The 27,350-nt window shown below is 52.9% G+C and overlaps 1 protein-coding gene across 2 annotated transcripts in view; it reads right to left on the bottom strand.

The window, feature by feature from the left end:
- The window catches only part of UROC1 (urocanate hydratase 1), a 40,933-nt gene extending 18,570 nt beyond the window's left edge, over positions 1-22,363 (bottom strand). Inside the window, exons 1-13 of one of the 2 annotated variants that reach the window (XM_044385116.3) lie at positions 22,184-22,363; positions 12,661-12,791; positions 11,465-11,558; positions 10,306-10,365; positions 9,854-9,982; positions 9,663-9,724; positions 5,650-5,716; positions 5,420-5,563; positions 3,833-3,921; positions 2,385-2,447; positions 1,902-2,081; positions 1,503-1,600; positions 602-674 (exon numbers count right to left, since the gene is read on the bottom strand). In XM_044385116.3, coding sequence (XP_044241051.3) covers positions 602-674; positions 1,503-1,600; positions 1,902-2,081; positions 2,385-2,447; positions 3,833-3,921; positions 5,420-5,563; positions 5,650-5,716; positions 9,663-9,724; positions 9,854-9,982; positions 10,306-10,365; positions 11,465-11,558; positions 12,661-12,791; positions 22,184-22,309 — 1,316 coding nt within the window. In that variant the 5' untranslated portion in view covers positions 22,310-22,363. The remainder of the gene's footprint in view (positions 1-601; positions 675-1,502; positions 1,601-1,901; positions 2,082-2,384; positions 2,448-3,832; positions 3,922-5,419; positions 5,564-5,649; positions 5,717-9,662; positions 9,725-9,853; positions 9,983-10,305; positions 10,366-11,464; positions 11,559-12,660; positions 12,792-22,183) is intronic. The other variant, XM_048226827.2, reaches the window with a different exon arrangement.
- Between the last annotated feature and the right edge of the window lie 4,987 nt (positions 22,364-27,350).

Raw genomic sequence — 27,350 nt, 5'->3', positions numbered from 1 at the left:
CCTCAGCCCCCTCTCCCCTCAGTGTTTCCCCTCCCTCTGGTTCTCTGGCCCTCCTCTTGGATCTGCACCACCTCTTGCCGCAGGAGCAGGGAGCTGGGACACAGGCAGAAATTCATTTTCAGTGTTGTGACAAAGACAACCTCAAAATCAGTGAGCCTAAAGCGAGGTAGTCGGGAGAAACAGTGAATGTGGGGGCTTGGCCAGGCTTGCCTTAGGCGGACTGACCTTCCTAGGTGGTCCCCAGTCCCCTGGGCCCACGTCCTCTCTGGACAGCGCCCAGCAGCCCCCTGCTGTAGGTAGGCTGGCACTGTGGCCCCCTGAGCCTCTCCCTCCTCACCCACAGTGAACCTAAGAAGGAAACCATCGATGGCCTTTCTCCCCTCCCTCCCTCTCTGGTCCCATCTTGTGCACAAATGGCCTGGCAAACCTTCCAGAAGCATCCTGAAGCCTCCCATCCCCTGTCCCTGTGTTGCTCGGTTTGACCTTGAGGCCTCCCCGCTCAGCCCAATCTCCCTTGGGTTATCTCTTGTTTCTCCCTACCTGAGAACTTTCCCACCTGAGTGTCTAGGACCCAGAGGCTGGAAGTGACCCCATCACTTACCCCATGATGTGCTGGACATACGAGGGGTAGCGGAATTCCGTCCTGTTGGCCCCTTTCTTCTCCACATCAGCTCCTATGGGCAGAGCACCGGTACAGATTCAGCGGGAGGGTCTGAGGGCCGGTCTATCAGCCCCAAGGCGAGGACTCAGGCTGCTCTCCAGAAGGGAATTGAAACAAAGAGGCCAGGGAAAGACCGTGCAAGTGCTCTGCTTTGATAGGGAAGCCTCACTGGGGCTGGGAGGCAGCAAGCGCTGCCCTTGGTGTGGGGCCGGGTGGGGCATATCCACGTCGCCCCATATGCCAGGTCCACCTGTGCCCTGACAGGCCCAGCAGAACCTTGGAACTCCAGGAGGGGAGCTGGTGCCAGGGACAGGGCTGGGACCTTCCACTGGGTAGTTTTGTACCTTCTGAACTTTACCTTCCAGCACGAGCCACCTGTCCTAGAAAAGCTACCTGCAGACATTAATGAGGGCATGTGATGGAATGAGCCCTGGGTGTTATATAAGACTGATGAATCACTGACCTCTACCTCTGAAACTAATAATACACTGTATGTTAACTAATTGAATTTAAATTTAAAAAAAAAGTTTCCTTCACAGAAAAGTTAAGCTGCATTTTTTTCCCACTGGAGCTTACATACAAGCATCCTACCAACTCTCTTTGTGGCACTTCACGATCTGAAGGCAAATGGAAAAACTGAGGCCCAGAGAGACCAGGGACCTGGCAGGCCCAGCTTCAAGAAGGCCTGAGCAGGGGCACAGTGAAAGCCACATGCTCTTCCCCCCCTTACCCCGGGCACCTGCCAGGCCCACTCCTGTCTGGCGAGAAGGGAGAGTGCCCAGTGCCAGGGTCTTGGCCCCTCCCAGCCTGGCCCCCTCACCTCACCTTTGTTGTGTCTCACCTGCTCTTTGGGCCTCTAAGAGGAAGGCATTGCCATAGTCCCAAAAGAAGAAGTTCTCCTTGGCCAGTCTGTTGATGGCTGAGACTTGCCTCCTCAGGCTGCAAGAGGCCAGCAATTCGTGGTCAGCCCTGCCCACCTGTGAGGTTCTGAGAGCAGGCCCTCTGTACCTCACCCCTGTCATTCCTCAACCCCACCCCATGGGGCTCAGCCAGCTCTGCTGTTTCCACCCCATCTGACAGAGGAGGAGACAGGTTCAGAGAGGTTAAAGGTCTTGTCTAAGGCCACACAGTTGGCCCCTGGAGAACCAGGCAGAGGCCAGAGCCATCCAGTCCAAAAGCTCCTGCCAGCTGTGTGCACCCCCACCCCTTCCACACCTGAGTAGCCCTGGGACCTCATCACCTTTCCTGGACCAGGCTCTTGAATGCAGCAGGGTCAGAGGCCATGAGGCTCTGGGCCTCTGCGAAGCCCAGCTGCACAGGGTAGTAACCGCCATTGAATGGGTTGTGGCAGGACGTCTGGTCGGACCCCAGATCCACCAAGAGCTCCCCCGTTGTGTCCAATTCATGGACCAGGCGCTCCCTGGGGAAGACATGGGGTGATCAGCGAGGGGAAGCACCTGCCTGAGGCGGGGTAGGCACTCTTTGGGGCTTTGGTTCATGGCCCATCTGGGAGAGAAACTGCCCTCCTCTCTCAAAGAGCATCTGCAGGAAGGCTGCTGTGGGCTTGGGCCAGGGTGTGGGCCTTGAAAGCTGGGAGCAGAGCCTTAAGCTGAGTACGTTGGAAGCTTTGTGTCCGGGGAGCACACGGCCACCATCAGCACCTTGTCTGGAGGGGCAGGTTCACCCAGGGTCCCCAAGGCTGCCACTCCCATCCCCCGCTTACCAAAGATCCACCACATTGCCATGGTAACCAAGGCTGAGCACCTCCTTCCTTTTCCTTGCTTCCCTAGAAGGGCACAAGAGCAGAGCGGATGGTCCATCACACCTGCCTGCAGCTGCCCACCCCCACCAACACCAAGCTGGCGAGAATGCAGACGGCCCTGGAGGTCACGGAAAGCACTGTGTGCCAGCGTTGGGCCCTAGTTGCAGGGACCTCTGAGGCGTGTCTTCTGAGGACCCTGAACTGTAACAGCAGGCTTGAATGGCCCAGACGAGAGAACCGAGATGACGGCGGTGACAAGCCTTCTTGAGGGGATTCACAGAAGCACAGCTGTCGCTCTTAGTGCTCTGATTTGGATCATTCTAGAACTCATTCAAGGTGATCCTAGAATTGCAGACATCACTAAAGAGGATTCCAGAGGCACCCGGGTGGCAGTCAGTTAAGCGTCTGATGCTTGATTTCGGCACAGACCATGATCTCAGGAACATGAGATCCAGCCCCACATAAGGGCCCTGCCTCTGACTCTGTGCTCAGTGGGGAGTCTGCTTGAGATTGCTTCCCTCTGCCTCTCCCCCGCTTGCATGTGCTCATGCTCTCTCTAAAATAAATAAATCTTAAAAAAAAAAAAAAAGATGAGGGGCGCCTGGGTGGCTCAGTCGATTGAGCATCTGCCTTCAGCTCAGGTCATGATCTCTGGGTCCTGGGATCAAGCCCCAGGTTGGGCTCTGTGCTCAGCAGGGCGTCTGTTTGGGATTCTCTCTCCCTGTACCCCTCCCCGGCCCCCAGTGTTCTTTCTCTCTCTCTAAAACAAGCAAACAAACAAAATGGCATCGATCAGCAGCCCCCAGGGCAGTCCTCCCCCCATTCCCACTAAAATACCTTAGAAGACATCAAACCAGAGGGAAATGTTGCCAACCCCCTGCCCCCCACCCTGAGAACCAGAGCATGAGTGGTGAGGAAGATCAGCTTACGCCTAACCTGGAATCATGCTGAGGAACAGTTCTTTCAAAGGCTCATTTCCCCCCAACAGATTAGATGAGCACCTACTATGTGCCAGGCTCTGGGCTAGGCACTAAGGCCACAACAGTGAGAAATACAAGGCACAGACTTCGGAAAACAGTGGCTCGGTATCGAGACAGTCATTTAACAGCAAGTGTCTGACCACCAGGTATGGGAACTCTGCGTATCCTGAGAGAAATTCCATGGAATTAGAAGGGGTGCCTGGCTGGCTCGCTCAGTAGAGCATGCAACTCTTGATCTCGGGGTCGTGATTCAAACCCCATGGTGGGTCCTGTGATGTTGGTACTGTATAACCTCTGTGGGGTCTCTTGGTGAGGCACCACCTGTGGCCAAGTGTCAGGCATTTAACAGGCCCATGCAAAGCAGCCCAGGCTCCAGGCCCCTTCTCGGGGTCTCCCCACTTTTCCACGCTCACGTGTCAGGCACTGTACCTGAGTCTTGCAATGCAGTGGTCCAAGCTGTCGGTCACTTCCATCAGCCATCCTTGCTCATGGCGTTTCATGAGGGCGGCTTTATCTACCTGAGACCATGAGACACAGGGCCTCCCAGTTACTGGGCACGTCAGCCTCCATTAGAAAGATGCCATCCCCCATGTAGGTCACCCACTTTTATAACACAGTGTCAGGGCAGATGCCGTGAGCTGCTTTCCAATTTGTATTCCCCCTCCTGCTTTCCTTATCAACAGGACCCGGATTTTCAGGGGGACGCTGTGCTCAGCCCCTGTCCAAGCAAACCACGACTACCCTGTCCACTGTCTCCAGACTCCCTTTTAGGTAAGAACTTCCATTTGATCTAATACTGACCATGAGGTAAAAGAAGGGGTTTCTTAAGTATTATTTTCCTGCTAAAATAGAGTCAGTCATAGGTGGCACTTCCTTTCTCCATCCTTCCTGCCTTAAATGGAGATGGGATGGCTGGGGCTGGGGCAGCCATTTTGTATCCACGAGGGAAACCCAAGACAATCTAGAGATGTTGGCCTTGACATCACTGAGCAGCTGGACCAATGCCAGCGCTGCTGGCCGTGTGGGAAAAATAAAACCCTATTTGTGGAAGATGCTGCCGCTCAATTTTCTGCTACCTGAAGCCAAGTGGGCTCCTGACAAGTACGGTATGACAGAGGCTTAGTATCAACTAAGTGTAAGTCACAAAGGTGTGTGTCACCAAGGCTACTCTCTCTCTCCCTCTCTTTTAGGGTTGCTTATTTTCCATTTGGGAGTTTTATTGCAAATATTTACTGAGTGTTCGCTCTGTGGCAAACACTTTTTGAAGATACGGAGGAATGTAGATGAGGATAAGGGTTGAGGATGAGGCAAGGGGAAGTCAAGACTTTTTAAAAACATAGGCTGTTTTCCTGCAGATTCCGGGGGATGAGCTCTGTGAAAGCTATCATTCGTTGCTATAACTTATTTTCTCTGTAGGGGTCAAGGGCGGGCCCCCCAAAATGTGCCACTCTGACATATTGATTATTTTAAATACAAGTTGCCTAAGAGACACCTGTGCGAGGACACTTGGGCCCTCCTCTGTCCCCCTGAAAGCAGGAAATACATCTCCCACAAGAAGGTAGCCCCCACCCCAACCAAGATTTGTCTTAAAGCTCCTTACCTCCTCTCCCTGCCTCCCTTCCCCTCCTTGGCATTCCCAAAGAAAGCCATGAGAGCCACTGAGCAAAACCTGCCTGCACCCACCTCTACTGATGTCTGCTTCCCCCACCCGACTGTGAGTTGTCTGAGCTGGGGGCGTCTAAGTTCATGTGTCCACATTTATTATCCACCACCGTATTCCAGGGATTCGATGGAATAAGGGAAGCAGTGCCCACAGAAGGTCAGTTTCATAGGATAGCATCAGCCAGCGTGACTGTGAAAGGTGATGGGCACTTTGAAGGCAGCAGGCATATGCTGCCATGGGAACTCACACTGGGAGGCTTCGGGGTGGCTGTGGCGAGAGAAGAGACGGCTGTGAGTGGCTCTATAGTGAGGGAGGAAGCATGTGGGCAGGAACCGAGCTCCTGTTGGGCTCACCTCAGCTATCACACCGATGCACCCCACGATGACTGCAGCTTTGGCCTGAGCGCCACTCATTCCGCCCAGCCCAGAGGTGACAAAGACCTTCCCAGCGAGGTCCTTGACGCCCAGGTACCGTCGGCCGGCATTCAACACGGTGAGCTGCCCGGAGAAGAGAAGGCACTTAACATCCCCTGCGGCACATCAGCCTCCCACCCCCTGCAGCCACGTCTGGCCCTGTTTCTCACCACTGTGCCATGGACGATTCCCTGGGGACCGATGTAGCAGTAGCTGCCTGCTGTCATCTGGCCATACCTGACCGCAGAGAAGGCAAGCCCACGGTGAGCCCAGAGCCAGGCACAGCTTCCACATTACATGGTTTAAAATTCCTTTTTAATTACCCCAAAATGCATTAATACATTTTCCTTTAAAAAAAGTAAACAGAGATAAAGCTACAGTCCCCCAATTCTGGTCCCCTCTGGCCTTCTGGACCTTTTATAAATGGATCTTGTTTTATTAAAAGCTGTACTGTGATGGTTAAAATCACTTTGGGGACTGTTGGGCCATGTCGACGGAAGCCGAGCATGACCCAGCACTTCCACTGTCCAGGCTCGCGCCCACTTAAAGACATGCACACCACTGTTCACAGCAACGTATTTGCAGCGGCCACACCGTGAAACAGCTGGTTTGCCCATCATGGAGGACAGAGAAGCAACTGCAGCTATGGACACAATGAAATGCTACATTGCAAAGAAAACGACCGAAGTCCTCCTGCGTATCAAGTGGCTCCATGAAAAAGCCAGACGTGAAAGAGTACGTTCTGTGGGATTCCATTCAATAACCTTCAGTGACCTTCCAGTGGGGAGTCCACCTGAGGGAGGGCGGGCATGGAGCTGCAGGAGGCAGGGGTGGTGTCTTCAGAGAGGGGCTGGCACAGCACACGCGTGTATCTGAACTCACCGAGCTGCTCACATCAGGTGTGTGTGCCCTGCCTCGGTGAGGCAGACGGCCATGACGGGCATTCAGAGCACTGCTGCACGTGCGGCCACTGTTTCATCAGTATCAGTGTTATTTACACAAACGGCCTCATTGTGGAGGTGTCCCTACTGTTTCCGCAGCAGGGCACAGCAGTGGTGGGGTCCTTTCCACAACGGCACACACGGATCCTGCTCATTCCTATTTGTGGCTCCACAGTATGCAATACCGGAAGCCACAGAATGTTCCCCCGCTCCGTCCGGTCTCACTATGCAAACAATGACCACCGCAATGGCAGTGACCTGCCTCCTTCCCCTCTACCTGGGCCTAGGGAAGAAGCCGGGAAGGAGCAGTGCTGGGTCATCAGGTGCAAACATTTCAAATATGAATACTCTCACCTGCCAAAGGGACTGTCACCTGCGATGCATGAGCACGCCTGTGTCCATTACTTGATAATTATCAAACACTGGAATTTTCTGGCAATGCAATGGGGGAAGGACAGCATTTTTCTGTTGCCTTAACCCTCCTCTTCTCTGAGCACCACTGAGGTAAGGAGATCTTCCAGGGCTTACTGACACTTGCTTTTCTCCTTCTTCAGTTTCAACTCCCTATCTCTTTTCTATTGGGTTCCTGTCCCGCAGCAACTCTCCCCAGCCCCTCCTCTCTCCTGGATCAATGGTGGATCCTGATTCTTGCAGATCTGTCTGAGGCCAAGTCTATCCCATAATTTGGATAAGGCACCGGACCATGTGGAACCTCTGCATCTTCTTCCAAAAAAGGGGGAGGAATTATCCTTGCCTTGGAAGGTTGTCTATTAAAAAACATTAAAAATAGTGCTAAGATAATAAATATCCATCCAGGAGATGGGTGAAACCATCATAACCGCCCGCAAGTCTGCACGGTCCCCCTAACCTCCGCCACAGGGTGTGCTCCCTCGTGGGCCCACATCCACTCGAGCAGAGTGCCCAGGGGCTCCCTTTGTGCCACGTGGGAAAGGGTGTCCCTTCTATCGTCTCGACTCCTTGAGGCAGGAGCTCTTAAATTCCTTCTTTATAGATAGGATCCAAGTTCCGAGGTTATACAGCGATACGCGGCAGAGCTGGGAACAGATTTTACATCCTTCTGATTCGTCCTTTGTGCTCAAGTTATCTACTGCATGTTGCTCCCAAAATAACCCTTGGAGGTAAAATTGTGGGATCAAGTTAACTGCACTTCGCACTTTGACCCCAGCTGCTAAGATAGAGTCCTCCCAGCCACCCCCAGCCTTGGTGTTCTGACCTAGACCCACCCACAACCTGTGACTGCGTTTTCCCACATACTCCCTAGTACTTCCTGTTATCTGTAGCTCTGTTTTTGTCAGCCTGACCGTGAAAAGGCTTTGCTTTATCTAGGTTCTCAGACCCCCTTTACATGTAACGCTCTTCCCACTTCTGTGGGCAATTTGCACCTGTTTGGTCAAGCGCCCACAGCACCTGGGTCAAGCCTCAGGTGTGGTAGACCAGGTCTGACTCTGCAGTTCCACTCTCCTTGAACTTCCATCCCGAACCTACAAAACAGAAGCACACCCACTTGCCCAACGTCACACCTAGGAGGCGGCGGGTCCAGGACGCCGATCCTGCCCCTCTGACCCCGCGGCTGCTTCCGTATGCAGGAGGTTCTCGGGCCTCGTAGTAAATAAGAGTAACAGTAACTACTTACAACCAAACAGAAAAATAATAGGGATTCTGAGCCTCGGTTTCTTCCTCCACAAAATGGGTTAAGAAGGGCACCTAGTGCTGAGGCTTGTGTAAAGGACCAAATGTGAAGGTATCTATGAATCTTAGAACACATGGGAGTGACTATTATGATGATTATATTATAAAGTATTAGCCTGAGGCCTGGTTAATTGGCTCCCAATACGACAGACCTGATCACACTTGGTCACTGGTGAGACCCCTTGACCCCCTGAACTCAGGAAACACCTAGAGGCTCCTGCCTGTCCATTTCCTCTTTTAGAAACTAAGGAAGGAACTGCTGGAATGGGAGAAGGCATTTGAGAACCACCCCCCTGCAGATGAATCAGAAACCGCCTGACAGTTACTTCAGCCTCATTATAATATTAAAATCCTTCTCTGAATATTCATCCCAAGCCCTAATAAAAGGGGCCTGCTTGCCCCTGCTGGGAGAATGGCTTTGGACGGTATTCCCTATGATATCCTTATTTGAGCGAAGAAAGTGGCCCTGGGAGGCAATGCCACCTGGTGTGGTCTCTGTCTATAGCTCACCGAGGAGTGGACCCACTTTGTTGGTCCCAGTAACGACTTCAAGTGGGAATTAGTCTAGAGCCACGCTCCCAGAGACCCACAAAAATATACAGATCAGGACAGTCACTGTAGCATTCTTTTTAAGTCCAAAGAACTGGAAACAACCCAGATCAGGTGGCAAGGGGCCAAATAAATCATGCTACAATTGAACACTGCAGGTAAAATAAGGGCCAATTAGACTCATGTTTCCTGAAACAGAATGATATTGTCAAAGGTGGAAAGGCTAGTGCAGAGGGCCTGTAATGGTCTACGTAAATCTGTAACCACGTGCGTTAAGAAATGTCTGGAAAGACATAGACTTTACCCCTGAAATGGAGAGTATAGGGTGGGAGAGGGATTTCCCTTCCACTGTAGCTCTTTTTATAATGTTTGAGGAAAAAGCTTGCAATTCAGAGCATGCATTAATTCTATGACAGATGAAATGGTTGTGCTCTGAATCTTGGGGTTTGGGTTGCAAGGTGCACACATTTGTTAAACTTATCAACTGGTGCACTAGGATATGTGCATTTCATGTAAATTTCACTTCAAAAGGAAAAAAAAAAAACCTGTAAACAAATATTGAATTCCAGGCCATGGTATCTACAGCTTACTTTGAAATGCATCAAAACCCAACTTGGTCAGATGGATGGATAGAAGGACAGATAGATAGACACGGTATACAGAGTTTGGTAGTGTGTTAAACACAGAATCTCGCTGTTCACTGTTAATTCTTCCAATGTTCTGTCCATTTGAAATTGTTCATAGCATAACAAAATGCTGGGAAAAAGCAGGATCCCAATTGTTCACTTGCTCACAAGTGTATAAAACTGTAGTATGCATATCCACAAAAACTCCTAGGGAATATGTCAACATGAGATTGGGCTTTGGTGCTGCCATTGTAAGTATTTTCAAATTGTTTTTAACATTGCTACATAGTTTTATAATAAAGTATGGTTGAGGTGGTAACACCATAATATAAACTGAAATAGTGAGATAGGACTTACATTGTAACTCCCATGGCAAAGAGCTTCTCATACTCTGTCCTGGAGGAGTAGTTGGGAATGACCTGGAAAAGAGGGATGGGAGCCAAGGGCTGGGGGCATCACAGAGGAAACGATGGGGAGGCAGGTGTTGGGAGCACCTGGCTCTCCTGCTGCCCCAAGGCAGGACAATGCCCGGCTGCCCCAGGACCCACCATCCCATTAGTGATGACCAGCCTGGGGGCCTGGGGGCTGCTTGGGAAGAGGCCCAGTGGGTGTCCACTATACATGACCAGGGTCTGCTCCTCCGTCATCTGCGACAAGTAGGACATCATCAGCCAGAACTGCAGGGGAGAGGAAAGCATGGAGTGCTCTGTAAGGGGGGGCGGGGCACACTGCACCCCAAGTCACCACCCAGGCCCAGAGAGCTCCCACAGCCCCAGCAGTCCTGCCAGTAACCCATCCTTCCAGGCCTTCATTACTCTCCAATGGCTCCTGGTGCCTCCAATAATGCCACTCATGACCCTGGGACCTTCAGTACACTGAGTATCTTCAGTGTCGGCATCTCAGGCATCAGGGAGGCAGAGACCTGAGTCCAGAGCCTGGGTTGTAAGCTCCTACCAGGCCAGAAAATGTGATGGGGGGAAAGCCATACAGTCCAGCATACCTGAGCCCAGTTGCTGAACACCTGCCCATTTCCTCCATACGTCACGAGCTCCTGGGGAAACTGGAGAAGACATGGTGTCATCTGAGATGGGGGCCTAGGAGGGCGCCCACCTCTGCATTGTGCTCAACAGAGCAAGGTGGCTGATGGCCCTTGAAGAAAGAGTGTTAAGGGCCAGGAGACAAGGCAGAAAGGGCGAAGCCCAGGGAACATTGGCCCACCTGTGAGTGGGTAAGAGCTCAGTGTGAGGTGAGGGTCAGAACTGGATCTGGGGGGGCGCCTGGGTGGCACAGCGGTTAAGCGTCTGCCTTCAGCTCAGGGCGTGATCCCGGCGTTATGGGATCGAGCCCCACATAAGGCTCCTCCGCTGGGAGCCTGCTTCTTCCTCTCCCACTCCCCCTGCTTGTATTCCCTCTCTTGCTGACTGTCTCTATCTCTGTCAAATAAATAAATAAAATCTTAAAAAAAAAAAAAAAAAGAACTGGATCTGGGATCCCTCTGGGAACTTAACCCAGGGTCAATGTCAAGGGTCCATCTGTGACCAGATTCTGAGGCCTGGGAATATTCAAATTCTAGGGCTATATTTCTCTTAGGCTATCCTTTCTCAAATATGGGTGTCTGATATACAGACTGGCCCCCAAGGACGCCAGACACACGTGGCCAGACTTGGTCATCCATGTGCGGCTATCAAACACTTGAACCATAGCTCATTTGATATGCTCTAATGTAAAATACACCCGACTTCAAAGACTTCGTAGGAAAAAAGGTTGTAAACTATCTCAGTAATGTTTATACTACAGGTTAAAATGATAATATTTCTAATAACATTGGGATAAACAAAATACAATAGTAAATCTGTTTTGTGTTTTTTTTGTTTTGTTTTTTACTTTTTCAAGCGGCTTTTACAAAATTTAAAATGACATGTGTGTCCATCATACCAGTGTGGATGCCCCGGTGTTGATGCCATGTGGTAGCTGCGGAAGATGCGGCGTTGGGGGCAGCTGGGAGCAGGCTCTCGGTCCCCTCTACACTATCTCTACAACTTCCTAGGAATTTATCCTTATTTCTAACTCAAAAGCTTAAAAGCATTATACGTATGTCTTGAGTTACATCTCTCTCGGGCAGTGCTGGCCCACAGGCCTCAGTTTCCCCCGGTTGTTACCTGGGCCACGGCGGGGTCCAGGTTGTTCATGATCATGTGCATGATGGCTGCAGCAGCTCTCGTCCGGCAGGGGTACTGCTCGATTGGGTAGGCCCTGCAAGGGGAGTCCGGCCACCGGGTGTGATAATGGGAGGGCACCGGGCTCCCTGCCCGCTAAAACTCAGGCCCACCCTGGCCATAGCCCAGCACCTGGCCACACAGGTGTGGACAGCAAGACTGGCATCCTGCAGAAGTCGCCTGGGAGTTGCCAGCAGAAGGCGGTTCCAAACCACCCAGGCCAGCCCACTCTGGTGCTCACGTTGTGCTTTGCACCCCTGCCCTTCCAAGGATGGGGAGTTAGGCCCCTACCCACCTGGACCGCCCTTCCTCCCCACTTGGTAAGGTCCAACCGAGAGAAAATGGACTTCGAAGCAAAGCTGATGTCTGCTTTCCAGAAGTCTCTACTCCAGATGGAGTTTATTCATCCCTTCTTTCCTTCATGCCACCAATGTTCCTGGGCATCAATTCTAACAGATGCCAGGCCGACAGGCCCTGACAGGAATGAGGGGGCGTGGTTCCTCCTATCTGGGGAGAATGACATTCCCTGGGTAGTTCCGGACAGGTCTGGGCCTCTGGCATATTTAAGAACAATGGTGCTTAGAGTGTGAGCTCTGCTGGGTGGGGGCAGCATTGCCTGGGAACCATGAGAATGGCAGATCTTCCTGCCCTCACCCCCCAGAACTACTGAATCCACAATGTGGGGTGATGTCCAGCCATCCACATTTTTTTTAACAAGGCCTCCAATGCCATGCACTGTTCAGCTTGAGACCCCTGATGGGGAACCTAAGCTGTTTGAAGACACTGACAGAGCCACCCCTCTAAAGCTCTCCTCATCTCCCAGCAGGGCAAGATATGAGGTTTAGAAAGGGATTTCATATACAATTGGGATCAAGAATTGCTCAGGGTGGACTCCCCAGGACAGGAGGCCAGAGACACCTGTCTGAAAAGGATTCCCTCATCTTCTGGCCAGGCTGGCAGCTGCAGCCAGCTCGAGGCTACACCACCCCCTCTCCGTGTGCAGGCTGTCCACTCAGCCTGCCACAGCTGTGGGCCTCCTAGTGTGGACAGCCTGGATTTCCCCCCTCCTGACCTCAGCTCGGTCCCTCCCACGTGCTTGCCATGCTGGGCCCCTCTGAAGCTGCACTCCCAGCACTGACCTCATTTTCATGGCGGGGCAAAACCGGTACATGTAGATATGCCCGTACAGTCGCAGCTCCTGGGCAAACTCAGGGGCCAGTAGCTCCTGGACATCCGGGGGGAAGTAACGCAGGGCATTCCTCAGCGCTAGCTGGGGGAAGAGAAGGGTGAGGGGCAGCGGGGGGTGGGGGATCTCCAGGCCAAGCATTGTGAGGCTTCTATAATGGGCTCTCCTCCTTCCCTACTTAGACTGACCTCTGCTCCACGAAGAAACCTATGGCCCCACCCAGAGACTACCTAGTTCTCACTCCAAGCCCATCTACAATGTCACCTCCTACAAGAAGCCTTCCCTGATTGCCCACCCCCCTTCATGTAGGCAGACCTCTAGTCCCTGCCTTTCTTTATCCGAATCAAGGACCAGAGAGGGGTCTGCCCTGAGGCTTGTAGCTACAATGGGAGATGCAGACTCAAGGGTGGGGAAAGCAGATCTGCCGGAAGCCCACGGGCACCTTGTACGAGTGTGGAGAAGCAACACTCCACCAGCACCCAGTTTGGCAACCAGCCTCAGACAACGTACAACTGCACAGCTGCAGCTCTGAAAGTGAGATTCCGCCAGAGCCGGGCAGGCCGAGGGCAGAGCCTGGAGCCAGGGACAGCTGGCCAAGAGAAAGAAGAAACCTTTCCAGGGCTTCTCATCCAGCCCAACTCCCAAACCCTCTTGTCAGTCCTCCGGACATCCCTGACAGTCCTGGTCCTGCTGCAGGGCCTTGGCACTTACCCTTCCCTCTGCCTAAACCCTCTCTGCCACCCTGCCTTCTCTTGGAGGGTCTGTTCCCTCACTCAGGCCTCAGTTCAGATGCCCCCCTTGACCTCCCATCCTCTCCCCCTGCCTCCGTCTCCTTCCCAAGCATTTCACTGTTGGATGTTGTAGAGGTTGCTTTTTTTATTGCTTACGATCTGTCTCGCAAAGCGCAAGGCGGGCCGGAATCCTGACAGACCCCTTCGTAGCGCTCTTCCTTCCAACACCTGGACTACAGCCTAGAGGCAGGCCAAGTGGGAGAGGGGACCAAGGTGACAACCTGGTGTCTGGGTGGACTTTGAGGCCATTTCTTCAACCAGCTGACCCTGGGGCACCAACCACTTTGGGGGTGGGGAGATGAGGAGCGGGGTGTGGTGAATGTATCCCTTCATTCCCTCAGTGCATTTCTGCTGAGGGAAAAGGTGGTGTGATACTTGAGGAAGACAGGTGGGCTTCGGACACTGGGAGGCAGGAGGTGACAGGAGAAGAGGCGAGGTCCCAGGACTGGGTACACCAGCATTTGGGCAGGGAGCATATGTGCTCCCAGGGAGATGCCCAGCCAGGAGCACAGGTGCCGAGGGCAGAGGCTAGGAGCAGGGCCACCTGTCTGATGCACCCACCAGTCTAACACGGCATGGGTAAGACACACCCAGGTCTGAGTGACAAGGGTGTCACTGGGGCCTCAGGGGCTGGGTGGGATAGGAGGGAAGAAAGGAGATGGGTAATTCAGGAGGCAGCAGATGGCAAGAGAGGCTATAAAGAAAACCCCAGCTAAGGGCATTAATTTTCATGTGGAACAAACATGCACCATCCCTTCTCCCTTGGAAAAACAACTGATGAGAAATAGGAGTTTCTCCCTCAAGAACAGTGGCTAGGAATATGCTGCAGCGGGAGGGTCTCCAACTCCAGCAGAGGTCGGAATCATCCAGAAGGTCTGGTGCAGCCTCTGATCTGTGCCCCTGACCAGTTCCCAGGTGCTGCCCGTGCTGGCCTGGGGACCCCATCTGGGAACCACTACAGGACAGCAACGAGGATAAGCCATCCACGGTGACGTGCAGCAGCCGGGTGGCCGCTCCGAACCCGCTGTTGAGTGGGAGAAGCCCACACTAAAGGGACGTACTGCATAACCCTGTTGATAGGCCATTCAAGAGCAGGTGTGGCCAAGGCACGCATTAGAAGTCAGGGCTGCGGTCCCCCCTCAAGGCCCGGGCCTGACCCCCTCTCCCTGTGCGCCTGTGACATTCACATCTGTGGACTCGTCGTTTCGACTGCTTTCTGTGCATGTCACACCACAACGCAAAGACGGTTGCTGTTTTCTGGCTGGTGGAGAGCCTCTCATAAGCACTTGCCAAGTGAAACTGAGCATTTAAAGAAAAGTTTCAAAAGCAATACATAACATACACACACACAATCTACATAAGACTTGACCTAACTACACAGCTCCTAATGTGTTCTATGCTGTTCCAGCTTCTTTTATCCCATTGTCTAATAAATATTGATTGCAACTCCCTACGCAGATTTCACAACCTGTTAAGAGGGCGCAGCACAGTGGGAACCCGCTGTCCTCACAGCAGGGCCGGCTTCACTACCGGGCCTCAACTCAATCTTACTGAGGTCCTGGACTCAACCTTGTCAAATTCTATGATTTTTAAAATGTATCAGTTGATAGAAAGGACTCGGCCATTCTTCGAAATGTCTTTAAAGGCTGTACGAGATTCAGCCTGTTCTGAAGGAAGAATGCATGTATGCCGTACATGTAAAGGGGATTCCGGCAAGTTCCCGAATCCTAAATGCATCACAAAAGCTCTGGGTGCCATATTTCCCCTTGTAGAAGATTTCCATCTTATGACCACTGATATTTCTTTATCCCTGAAATTCACTAATTTAGTCTAGACATGTCTTAATGTCAACTATTCTACATCAAATTTTCATTTTTTCTTTCCAGGATAAACTGTATCTTTTTATCAACAAGTTCATGTTTTTACTTAATTCAGGAACATTGTCTTCTATTATATTTTTGTTTGATAACTTTATCCCCTATGTCTACGGTTATCCAACAGACATGCAGTAAATATCTGTTTACCGGCCTGGATTCAATATTTCAAGTCTCCGACTGGGAGCAGCTCTCAGCATTAAGACGAGAAAATGGCGCTCAGACAGGATGTGTCTACCCACGATCCCGCCACAGGCCTGAGGCAGGCCTGCGGGGGAGCCCAGGTGCCCCTGTGGACCCTGGGAACCGCAGCAGAGGAGGCTCAGCGAGGAAAGGCTGGGTGGGCGACAGGGCTGGCAGCCCCTGAGAAGCAGGGGACAGCTGAGCCTGCCCCTGGCTCTGCCAGCTACTGTGTGCACTCGGGCTGGGCACCCTGCCTCAGTCTCCTCATCTCTTGGCGTGGTCTACTCACCTGTGACGTTGGAAGGATTAGATGAGATAATGCACACTGTCCAGCACACAGTGCCTCTACTCACCTGCTCCTTTAAAGACCCCTAAACCAGAACCTAAGGGGTATTTCTTGCTTCCTCCTCAACCCGGCTTTGTAGCTTCCTTGTTTAGAGGTCTTCGGGTTATTTTAAGATGTCACAACACCCACAGGGAGAGCCAGCAGGCACCCCGCTTGGCAACTCAGACTCTAGGTGGTCAGCTGGCATGCTAATCACAGGGTGCGACTACAAGCACTTCAGTTCTCCAAATCTCAGTCTACACCGGAGGGTCTGCTATGCAGCATGGAAAATGTCAGAGGTCAGGGCACCTGGGGGGCTCAGTCGGTTAAGCGTCTGCCTTCGGCTCAGGTCATGATCCCAGGGTCCTGGGATCGAGCCCCACTGGGGGTTCCGTGCTCAGGAGGGAGACTGCTTCTCCCTCTCCCTCTGCCCCTCGCCCTGCTCGTGCTCCCTCTCTCTCTCTCTCTCTCTCTCTCTCTCTCTCCTTCTCTTTCAAATAAATAAATAAAATCTTTTAAAAAAAGAAGGTCAGAGGTGGATTAGCTTTGGTGAAATTATGGCCCACTATTCATATAATGCATGTTCTAAGAGGATTCTTATTGATGAAATCAGATGTATTCAAGACACATAAATTGGAAAGAATATTCTAGACAACCCTTCACTCCCACCTGGCCTTAATAGGCCAACAAATCTAACAAACTCAGTGGCCTGTTCCCTTAGGGCCAGAGGATTAATTCATAAAATGTCCCGGGTTCAGTCATCAGGTTGGAGAATTCTGGATGCCTGATGGTGTGGTGGGCAGAAAAATGGCCCCCAAAGATGTCTGCATTCTATTTCCCGGAATCTGTGAATATGTTAAAGTACAAGGCAAAAGAGATGTGATTTTTGCAGATGTGATTAGGGATTTGAAGATGGGAGATTATCCTGAATTACCCAGCTCAGCCCGAGACCAGAGTCCTCGCAAGAGGGAGGCAGGAGGATCTGAGTCAGAAAAAGAGATTTGAATTTGGCTATGCAGCTGGCTTTGAAGATGGAAGACAGGATGAGGCCACGAACCAAAACAAGCAGACAGCCTCTAGAAGCTAGAAAAGGCAAGGAAAGAGATCCACCCCCACCCCCTGGAGCCTTCAGAAGGAATGCAGCCCTGCTGCACATATTTTTTCACTCGATATTTTACATTATATTTAATGCTGCTGAAAATATATTACAAACTTTTGAGACATGTAAACATAAACCAGGACCATCTCATGTGTAATATTTGTGCCCCCAAAATGGGAATCACGAGACTCAATGAGGAGCAAAAGAACCAGCACGATCTCAATATCCTTGCACACGCGTTAGTGTTGCTTGCTCTGCGTGTGGCCCACAGAGACCCATTTCAGATTTCTGACACGCGCAACTGTAGGAGGACACATTGGTGCTGTTGTGAAGTCACTCCATTTGTGCAGATTTATTACAGCAGAGCCCTAGGAAAGTAATAGATGGTGACAGAATCCTGTCTTGGGAGCAGCGTTACTTCTGCATAAGCGAATCTTTCCTAGGTGGTGGCTGATCCTAAAAGGGTACCAGCCTGTGACTTTGTTTAGCTCACAGAACAGGTGCGTGAGAGAGAGAGAGAGAGAGAAAGAGAGAGCGCGCAGAGGGAGAGAGGGAGAGAGGGAGAGAATTCGGCTTAGCACTTCCTTCCGTTCTAACCTGGCAGTGTGCCGGTGGGACCAAACTCGCCCACCTGTTAAGTGTTTGTCACTCTTTCTGTCAGAACTGACGGCCATGATCCACCTGGCATGGTCCTGTTTGAATCACCCCAGTCCTCGCCCCCAGTCGTCAGGCTTCATTAGGCCAGCTCTGGCCCGAACTGGAGCCAGACCTCCTGGGTCTAAATTGTGGCTCAGGCCCTTGCTAGCAGGGGGTAGGGCGGCCTCTGCAGAGGCTGCGGCTACAGTGCTCCAGCCCTTCAGATCTCAGTCTATCCCAGAGGGGTGGCTATGCGGCACATGCACGCTTCACCTCCCCGAACGTCAGTCTCCTCTTCTGGAAAATGAGCACAATAACAGCACACGCGTCATAGGGCTGTCTTGGCAACCAACTCAACAGGGTCTGGCACATATATGTACCGTGGGAATGCCAGCCATCAAAATAATCATTTCCCACACTCATGGCCCTCCATGCTGCCAATTCTTTCTTCTAGTTGGGCCTCTTGCCCACCCTGCCCTTGTAGGAAATCTGTAGAAAACTTTATACTCTCTGTGGGGAGTACTGTTAAGCAGCAGGTCATGCCCCTACCCAGAAACCCTCAGGGGCTCCCCATTACTTATCTGATAAAGTCCACACTGCTCTTGGCTTTCAGGGTCCTCAAAATTTGGCTGGGCCTGACTCTCCAAGCTCCACAGCCAGCTTGGACCTACACAGGGCCTCCTTCACCCCCACGATACGTTGGACAGACCCATCTCTGCATTTTCACTCACTGCCTCCCTTTGTCTCCAAATGGTCTTCCTTCTTGGATTTCCCATCTAAGAACCTTGCTCGTGTTGCCAAGACCACCTCCTCCAAGAGGCCCTCCTAGGTTTCTCCTGCCTACTAAACTCTTGTAGGATTTGGTTGGGGCACTTAGCACAGACTCTTGCCTTTTCATTCAACAAACACGTACTGGTGTCACCCAAGACCCAGGAATGAACCCAACAGAGTTCCACTCTTAAGAAGCTCAAGATAGTGTTATTAGTGCTGGGGAGATGGACACAGGTGGGAGGTCTTCAGGTCTTCGTATCTGATGTCCAGAACAGCCCCTGCAGGTGGGGCAGGATTTGGGGGAAAGGTCACGAAGCGCGATTGCATAGGCACCAGGAGGTACTAGAGACATTTCTAGTAGAGCAACTGCTCCTGTTAGGTGACGAGAATTTCCCTCGGCACTATAGCTGTCCTGTGTTTGTGCTGAGAATACACTGACTAAAATTATAACCAGACCATACTCTATATTTACACAGAGAAATCTACTTAAAGAAGAACAAAGAGTGAAGCACACCCAAGTAATGAAATACTGTGCAACAGTTACAAGAACGGGACGACTCGAAACTCACCGATAATGAACACCTAAAAAAACTGACGTGTATAGAATGCGTGTATATTCTTAAAAAGGACACATACACATTTTGTATGTACGTAGAATGTGTGTGGAAGGATATGCCCAAAAAATGGCCACGGTGACTCAGGAGGAGAAGTGGGGAACTTCCACGATTACAATACTTGACTTCCTTATCTTATAGAAGTACCTGGAAAGTTTACGTCAATAACCAAAGAAACATGTTTAAATTTTTAAAAAATCGAAAACAAGCTGAAGGAAAAGTATAAAGCGAGGAGCTGATGAAGTCACTGGGTGTGGGACTGGCAAGGAGAAGACTCTCGCGCTTCTCCTCTAAGGGGAGTGTTCTCCCACAGGACCCTCCTGGGACTGGTTTGAGGGATTTCCCCACATGACCAATTCTCCACACCAGCTGGGGCGCCCAAGATTCAGTTCAGGTCTGACACCATCTACCTGGAGTCAGCTCGCACCGGCGCTAACACACTGCGTCCCCAAGACTGCCGCTCCCACCTCAGATGCCCGGGCGCACATCCCAGGCTTGCACCTGTGCTTCTGACCAACCAGCTACGGATCAGGGCTCCCACACCCTCCTTCGCTGGGTTCGTAATTTGCTAGAGCAGCTCACAGAACTCAGAGAAACATGTCTACCGGTTTATAATATAATAAAGCACACGAGAAAGGATACAGATGGCCAACCAGACAAAGAGGTACACAAGGCAAGGTCGGGGGAAGGCGCGTGGAGTTTCCATGCCCTTTTGGGGCACCACACCTGCCCCAGCACTTCCGTGGGCTCAGCAACCCAGCTCTCTGAACCCTCTGGTTAAGGGATTTTTTATGGAGGCTTCAGCACAAGTCATGATGGATTATTAACTCAATTTCCCACCCCTCTCATCTCTCTAGAGAATGGGGGGTGGGGCCCAAAGTTCCAAGTTTCTAAGCATGGAATGGTCTTTTTGGTGACCAGCCCCCATCTAGGAGCCCACCCACAGTGGCTTCCTTAGCACAAAAGAGGCTCCTATCACCCAGGAAATTCCAAAGAATTTAGGATCTTTGTGTCAGGAACTGGGGTCAAAGACCAAGTATTAGCAGAAAGGAGGGTCAGGGCAGAGGTCAACATACATCTCTCTTACTGTTTCACAGGCACCAGCTGAAGGCTGGCTGACCCTGACACCCCAGGGAAGGTTTAGGGGCTTCAACAGCCCAAACTCCCAGACCTGCAAGTAGCCCCTACTCCAGGGGTTTTTGTGTCCTTCAAGCAAATGGCGACATACGCAGGGCAAAGCTGAGGTGACCCAGCTCCTCAGCTCCCCAGTGCCCTTCTCCCAGGACAAGAGGCCATCACACAGCCATAAAAGTATCACCTGAGATGGGCAGCTGGCAGAATCCTCCAGGCCCTCAAGGTCAAAAGTCGAGGCCTTGGCGCCCAGCGGGGAGGTGACCCAGGGGGAGGAATCTTTAATGACTACCTTGACGTAGTTGAGCTGGGGCAGAGCCAGACCCGGCGCCCCGCCCCCAGCAATACCCCTCACCCCCCAGCACCTCGCCCCCACCCTTCTCCTGCCTCCGCTCCGCCCAGCCCCGCCCCAGCGCCCCGCCCCCAGCAATACCCCTCACCCCCCAGCACCGTGCCCCCACCCTTCTCCTGCCTCCGCTCCGCCCAGCCCCGCCCCAGCGCCCCGCCCCCAGCAATACCCCTCACCCCCCCAGCACCTCTCCCCCACCCTTCTCCTGCCCCCGCTCCGCCCAGCCCCGCCCCAGCGCCCCGCCCCCAGCAATACCCCTCACCCCCCAGCACCTCGCCCCCACCCTTCTCCTGCCTCCGCTCCGCCCAGCCCCGCCCCGGCGCCCCGCCCCCAGCAATGCCCCTCACCCCCAGCACCCCGCCCCCACCCTTCCCCTGCCTCCGCTCCGCCCAGCCCCGCCCCCAGCAATGCCCCTCACCCCCAGCACCCCGCCCCCACCCTTCCCCTGCCTCCGCTCCGCCCAGCCCCGCCCCCAGCAATACCCCTCACCCCCCAGCACCTCGCCCCCACCCTTCTCCTGCCTCCGCTCCGCCCAGCCCCGCCCCGGCGCCCCGCCCCCAGCAATGCCCCTCACCCCCAGCACCCCGCCCCCACCCTTCCCCTGCCTCCGCTCCGCCCAGCCCCGCCCCCAGCAATGCCCCTCACCCCCAGCACCCCGCCCCCACCCTTCCCCTGCCTCCGCTCCGCCCAGCCCCGCCCCCAGCAATACCCCTCACCCCCAGCACCCCGCCCCCACCCTTCCCCTGCTCCCGCTCCGCCCAGCCCCGCCCCCACCCCCCCCAGCGCCCCGCATATCCCCCAGCTCCCCGCCCCCACTTTGTGAGCAGCGCCGGGTGGAAAGTTTAGGGGGCAGCCGCTGAAGCGCAGCAGTCTTTATCTGGGGTGGGCTGTGCGATTCCTTTTTTACTGTTCGTGCTTACTTACATTTTCTATTACCCCCCCAAACACTGTTCCTGAAATTCTCTAGTAATTCTGAGTAAAGGAAAAGGAGAATACTGTTGATATAACCGTGCCACTTACTTCATTTCATCGGGCCTCCACTACCGCGTGGTGTAATTAACCCCCCAGCTTACGAGGGAGACAAGTGCGCTCCCAGACGGTCAGCTGGGGTGCTGGCTGGAGCGCCCCCAGTCCCGGGCCGTCGCCGGCCGGCTCTCGGGGCTGTGGGCCACGATGGGGACACCCGGCTTCTGTCCAGTTCTCACCAGCACCTTCGCGCCCCCACTAGCCTTGCTGCCGCAGACTCACTGCAAGATTTGGGCGGAGGGACACAGGAGAAAACCAGGGCTGATGTCGTAGGTTCACAGTCGTGTGCGTGTCTGGGCAGGAGGGTACACCGCGCTGCTGTGCTTTGGGGCACTTCGCCCCGGCTTCACTCCTCCGACTGGAGGCAGCCAGAGCCCCTGCTTCCTCGCTGAGTGACCTTGAGCCTCAGGATCCTCATCGGCACTGGGTACCTAACCTTGCACCCAAGGATGGCCGTTGGGGAGAGAGTGAGGAAGTAGGTGGGCCGAGTGTGGAACACGTTGGATCCCCCTGTCCCATCGACGCCCCCTCGGGAGCTCCGGGCGGCAGGGGTGGCAGGTTGAGTTGAGAAGCTGCAGCTCCCGAAGAAACAGCAGGGATAGGAAATGCCCACCCAGACCGCCTAGAGGGCACCCAGACAGCAAAAGGCCCAGCGAGAATGGGGTCCGACTTCTTACCTGCTCCTCAGCGGGGCTGAGGCCAGGGGTCCTGACCGGTGCGTGCGGCACCCCAGCCCAGCGGCCCCGGTTCTCTGGCAGTGGCCGCAGCGGCAGGCCGGAGCATAGTGCCTGGAGGCTGGACATGTCTGGCTGAGACTGAAACGGAGGCCAGCTCTGTGGGGAGGCCAGGCAGAGACCTGGCAGTCATGGTCCAGCTGGGCGGGGACCTCCCGCGCCACAGCCACCTCCTCCAGCCCCTCATTGGGCCCAGGGTCTGCAGAAGGAGCCATGTGTAGGTCATTGGGTCATTGGCCCCTAGCCTGGCTGCCTGCAGTGTTGACCTGAGGTGAGGGCGGTGCTCTGGGCAGAGGCAGGCTTCATGCAGGGGAGACTACATAGGGGTCTGTTTTTCCTGTTAGTGCCGGGTTGGCCTTGAGGGGTTGTGTTTTCTGGGACAAGCTTTGGAGAGCTGGTGGGGCTCTCATGTTGGGGTTTGCTTTCGCGGTCTTACCCCAGGCGGGTAACATTGGGTTTGCATCTTGATGATGGGGAGCCACGTGATACTGAAGTTGGCACAGAAGGCAGGGTCTGCGCAGAAGGCCGGCAGTGCTCCTTGTGCCCCTCCTCCCTGCCACCTGTGGGGGGGCATGGCAGAAGCCCCCCCAGCAGCAGGTGTACCTTCCTTGACTCCCAATGAGGTACACACTGCTTCATCCCCTTCCCAAAGCTGTGAAGAGCCCACCTGGAGATGGCTCTCATCCTCAATTTCATTAACAACTTTGCAAGAAAGTGCTCCTAATCAGTCCTGTGCTACGGATGGGGAAACTGAGGCCCAAGTCTCACACAGCCAGGAAGTGACCGCAGTAGAATCCTGGTGGTCCTGGGAAAGCAACACACCTGGGTGTTATTCCAGCTCAGCTCCTGACCGGCCCCGTGGCCTTGGGCCGTGTCCCAATCTACATAAGTGGGTGGTAATTCACCACTCAGGCTGCAGGAGGCACAGATGGGTTGTGTAAGCACCCAGTGCAGTATCGCACGAGGCAAGGGGAAAACAACAGACATCTTCTAAGTGCGGACGCTTCGGAGCATATCACGTGATGCAGTTCGCTTTGTCCCCTCATTGGCCCTGTGGAGTTCACTGTCCCATTCTATGGATGTGGACACTGAGGTGGAGAGAGGTGGTGGGAACTGTCTGAGGCCACACAGCTGGTCACTGGTGGTGCTAGAATCAGAACCCGCAGAACTCAGGGCTCTGGCTCTATACACCCTCCGGCCACTCTTGCAGTCTCCCTGGCAGACCTCATCTGATGGCTCAAGGCAAGCCAGAAATCAGTTTTTGTGAGATCTCATTTTGAAATGCTTGCAATCAATTAAAATATGGTTTTAAACACCGTGGCGAACAAGATGGGTGGATTTCATGCACGCCAACGTCCTAGTTGTGATACTGTGCTGCAGTTCTGCAAGATGTTACCAATGGGAGAACGGGGCGCACGGGGTTGTTTCCTACAACCTGAGTCTACAAGAACTGCAAAATAAATAACTTCATTTTAAAACATCATACAAGCTATGTAAAAGGATGAGGCGGCCATGAATGTTACCTATGCCAGACTGGCTGTACAACTCACTAGCTGTGTGTCCTTGGGGTAAGCTACTCAGCCTTCCTGTGCTTCGGTTCCCTCATTTGTAAAATGAACGTAGTAATAGTACCTACCTCATGGGATGCGTCCAAGGAATTAGTGAGAACACACGTAAAGGTCTTGGTGCCTGTCACAGAAAAAACATCTGCTAGGTATTGTTAGTTTTCCAATTGTTGCCAGTATCAGAAAGTAAGCAACAGAGCAATGTACGTAGTACAGAAAACAAAGAGAAAGTGTGTGTGTGTGTACACTACAAAGAACGGGGGAGGGAAGGAGACCTCACTGTAAAACTCTGGCACTTTCAACATTGGCAATGTACTAAATGCCACTGAACTGTACACTTTAAAATGATTAATTTGATGGTATGTAAATTTCACCTCAATTGAAAAAGCCTCTGGTGGTTTTGAATTTTGCTCCATGGACAAACCAAATAAATAAAAAATTTAATCTAATAGAGAGTAAAGAAAGGCAGGCAGGCACTACAGCCAAACCTAGTTTTGCTCAGTACGTGCCTCCCTGGTGCTTGATGTGGCCTCTCTCTAGCCAGCAAGTGCCTGCCTCAGTTTCCCCTCTGGTTGCCCCCAGTGGCTGCTTCTGTCCTAGCCAGCCTCTCCTCCTAACAATGCTTGGTGACCAGCACCACATAGCCCAGCCCTGCCTGCCTGGCACCCCCAGTCCAGGCCATAGTGGACCCCAATCTCTGCAGTATCCGGCTGGCTTCCTGAGCAAGGCAGGACTTCTGTCTCTTGAACCATCAGCCTGGTCCCAGCTTCCCCTCCTTTCCTCCATCCACTCTGCCACCCTGGGGACCTTACCCTGAACCACCCTGACCCAACCCCTCTAATATGAAAATATACCCTGGACCCTGACACCACCCCACCCTGGTCCATGCCCATCTTCTCTCCCAGAGATAGCGCCCAGCCTCTCTCCCAGAGATAGCGCCCAGCCTCTCTCCTGGTCCCCCACCTTCTCCCAGCCACGTCCAGTCGATTAGCAACACACCTGCAGATTGCTTAGAATAATCCACGTGTGGCCCAGGATACTCTGGGGATGTGGACTCCCTGTCTGCCTCTCTGACTTCTCCATCCACTCTTGTCGACCCCAGAGCCTCCTTGCTGCTCCTTGTTCACACCAGGGTGGTTTTCAAACATGCCAGCAAATCCTTGCTTGGGTGCTTCTCCAAGTGATGCCGGGGTATGGTCTTGCCTCCTGAGTCTGGGCCAAACTTAGTGGTTATTCGGTAACCAACAGAAGGAAGCCTGAGACTCTGCGGAGCAGCCCACGTACCCTGGGATCCCAGGCTGGGGCGTGCCAGGTGGAGGTGCTGAGGTCAACCGCCCAGCTGAGCTCTGGCGCATGAGGGAGCCATCAGGGATGGCCAACCCCAGCCAGCCTCCAGAAGGCCAGTCCCAGCTGCCATCTGATGCAGTAGAATGAGACCCCGAGTGAGAACCATTGAATTCGGCCCCTTCCCCAAATCTTGACCCACAAAATGGTGAGCAAAATTTATTTTTTTAAAAATTTTATTTTATTTGAAATCAATTAACATATAGTGTATTATTAGTTTCAGAGATAGAGTTTAGTCATTCATCAGTTGCATATAACACCCAGTGCTCATGACATCAAGTGCCTTCCTTAACGCCCATCACCCAGTTACCCCAACCCCCACCCACCTCCCCTCCAGCAGTGCTCGGTTTGTTTCCTAGAGTTAATTATGGTTTGTTTCCCTCTCTGATTTTGTCTTACTTTATTTTTCCCCTCCCATTCCCTATGTTCCTCTGTTTTGTTTCTTAAATTCCACAAATGAGTCAAATCATGATAATTGCCTTTCTTGGGAGCAAAATTTAAATGGTTGTTTTAAGCTGCTAAATTTTAGGGCAAATTGTTAGTTAATAGTTAACTGGCACATCGCATCAGGGCCTCAGCAAGGGCTGGTGCTCTGCCTGGAAATGTCCTCCTCCACATACCTGTGTGGCTCCTCCTCACCTGACTCACATCTGCTCAGGCGTCACATCCTCCCCGAGGCGGCCCCTACCACCCTCGCTCCCTATGTGCAGTCTACGTTATTCCCACCCCTTATCCTGCTTTATTCTCTTTATTGCACAATTTACCACCTGGCGTGATCTTACATATTTATTCCTGTTTTCTATCCCCTCCCCATTCTATAATATAAATTCCATAAGGGCAAAGAGCCTATCTTGTTCTCTCCCCTGGAACCCCCCCCAACCTCCGGAGTGGGTAATTCAGTATCTGCTAAATGAATAAAGGTGAGCCCCTTTGAGAGGACAGAGGCTGCAGAAGCCGTCTTCTTAGGGAAGATAACTGAGGCCCTGGGCCTCTGGCAAAGCATATTCAACCCCCTCATCCCAAGACCCCACACTGAGGCACCCCCATGGGCCTCCAGGGATCAGGTCTCCAGGAATTTTCTCCGCAGGCATAGAGGCTGGGACGTTGTTCTCCACTTTGGCCACCAGGTGGCAGCCCAGGAGACCAAGACTCCTGCCCTAAGGACCCCGAGGCTGGGACCCCTTACAGAGAATGCGGGGGCGTGGGGGGAGTGTCTGGAATGCATGTGTAGATGAGATTTGGGACCCACTGGGCATGCGGATGACTGGAAATCCTTGGAGCAGCAGCAGCAGCCCTGCCTGAGCCCAGATTGGGGCTGAGCTGGATGTATCCCAAGGCTCTCTGTCCAGGTCATCCGGAAAGCCATAATAATGAGCTTCTGGTTTTATCTGTGAGCTGTTTCCCACTTCTCTGCCATCTGAGACCTATCATCACCATTTGGAGCCATATCTTTAAGCCAGCAGAACTATTATTTACTTAATATGTTTCCTTAAATAGACCTTTAAAATGTCAATGTAATAGGAAGGAACTTTTTTATCACCACTGTAAGAGAAACCAGTCTTTTGCCAGAAACAGGCAGTAACTGTAAAAATAAATTAATTCATCGGTAACATCCAGGATTTAGATGGCACTCACTGATCCATTGTACAGGGAATTGGGGCACAGAGAGGTTAGGCAAATTTCCTGATCTCACACAGTGGTTAAGTGGCACCTGCAGGGTTTGGAACAGGATTTTTCAAGAGCAGCTCTAAAGCTGTACTTCGCAGCAGCACCCGATCCCACACACTCACACCACTCAGTGTTGACTCAGGCGCACACACACACCTGCACACAGATCAGCTGCACCCTTGGTTCCCTGTTAGCCTGACTTCTGGGCAGCAAGGCACTACCGTCAGACCTGCTCCCTCGTCTACCCACCCCACAGGGCTAGCTGGATGTTTATCTTTCAAAGGCAGGACTTCACTCTCCTCTCTCACACACAGGAGTCCTCAGCAAGCTGAGTGCTGGCCAGGACTGCGATCCCTTGCCCAGACGGGGTGAGGCACCACAGCCCTGACGCCCAGCAAGGCGTGAACTGAGAACTCCCACCTCTTCTCCCAGAGCCGGCCCGGACCTGCAGGAGCCAGAATGCAGGCACGACCTGGAGACACCTGTGGAAAACAGGGCTCCAGGGTGGCCTTGGCCGAAGTAAGGGGCACTCT

Source organism: Ursus arctos, unplaced genomic scaffold, assembly GCF_023065955.2.
Source record: "Ursus arctos isolate Adak ecotype North America unplaced genomic scaffold, UrsArc2.0 scaffold_14, whole genome shotgun sequence".
Taxonomy (NCBI): Eukaryota; Metazoa; Chordata; class Mammalia; order Carnivora; family Ursidae; genus Ursus; species Ursus arctos.
The sequence above is the reverse complement of the archived record's forward strand: the minus strand, read 5'-3'. Positions and strand labels throughout refer to the sequence as shown.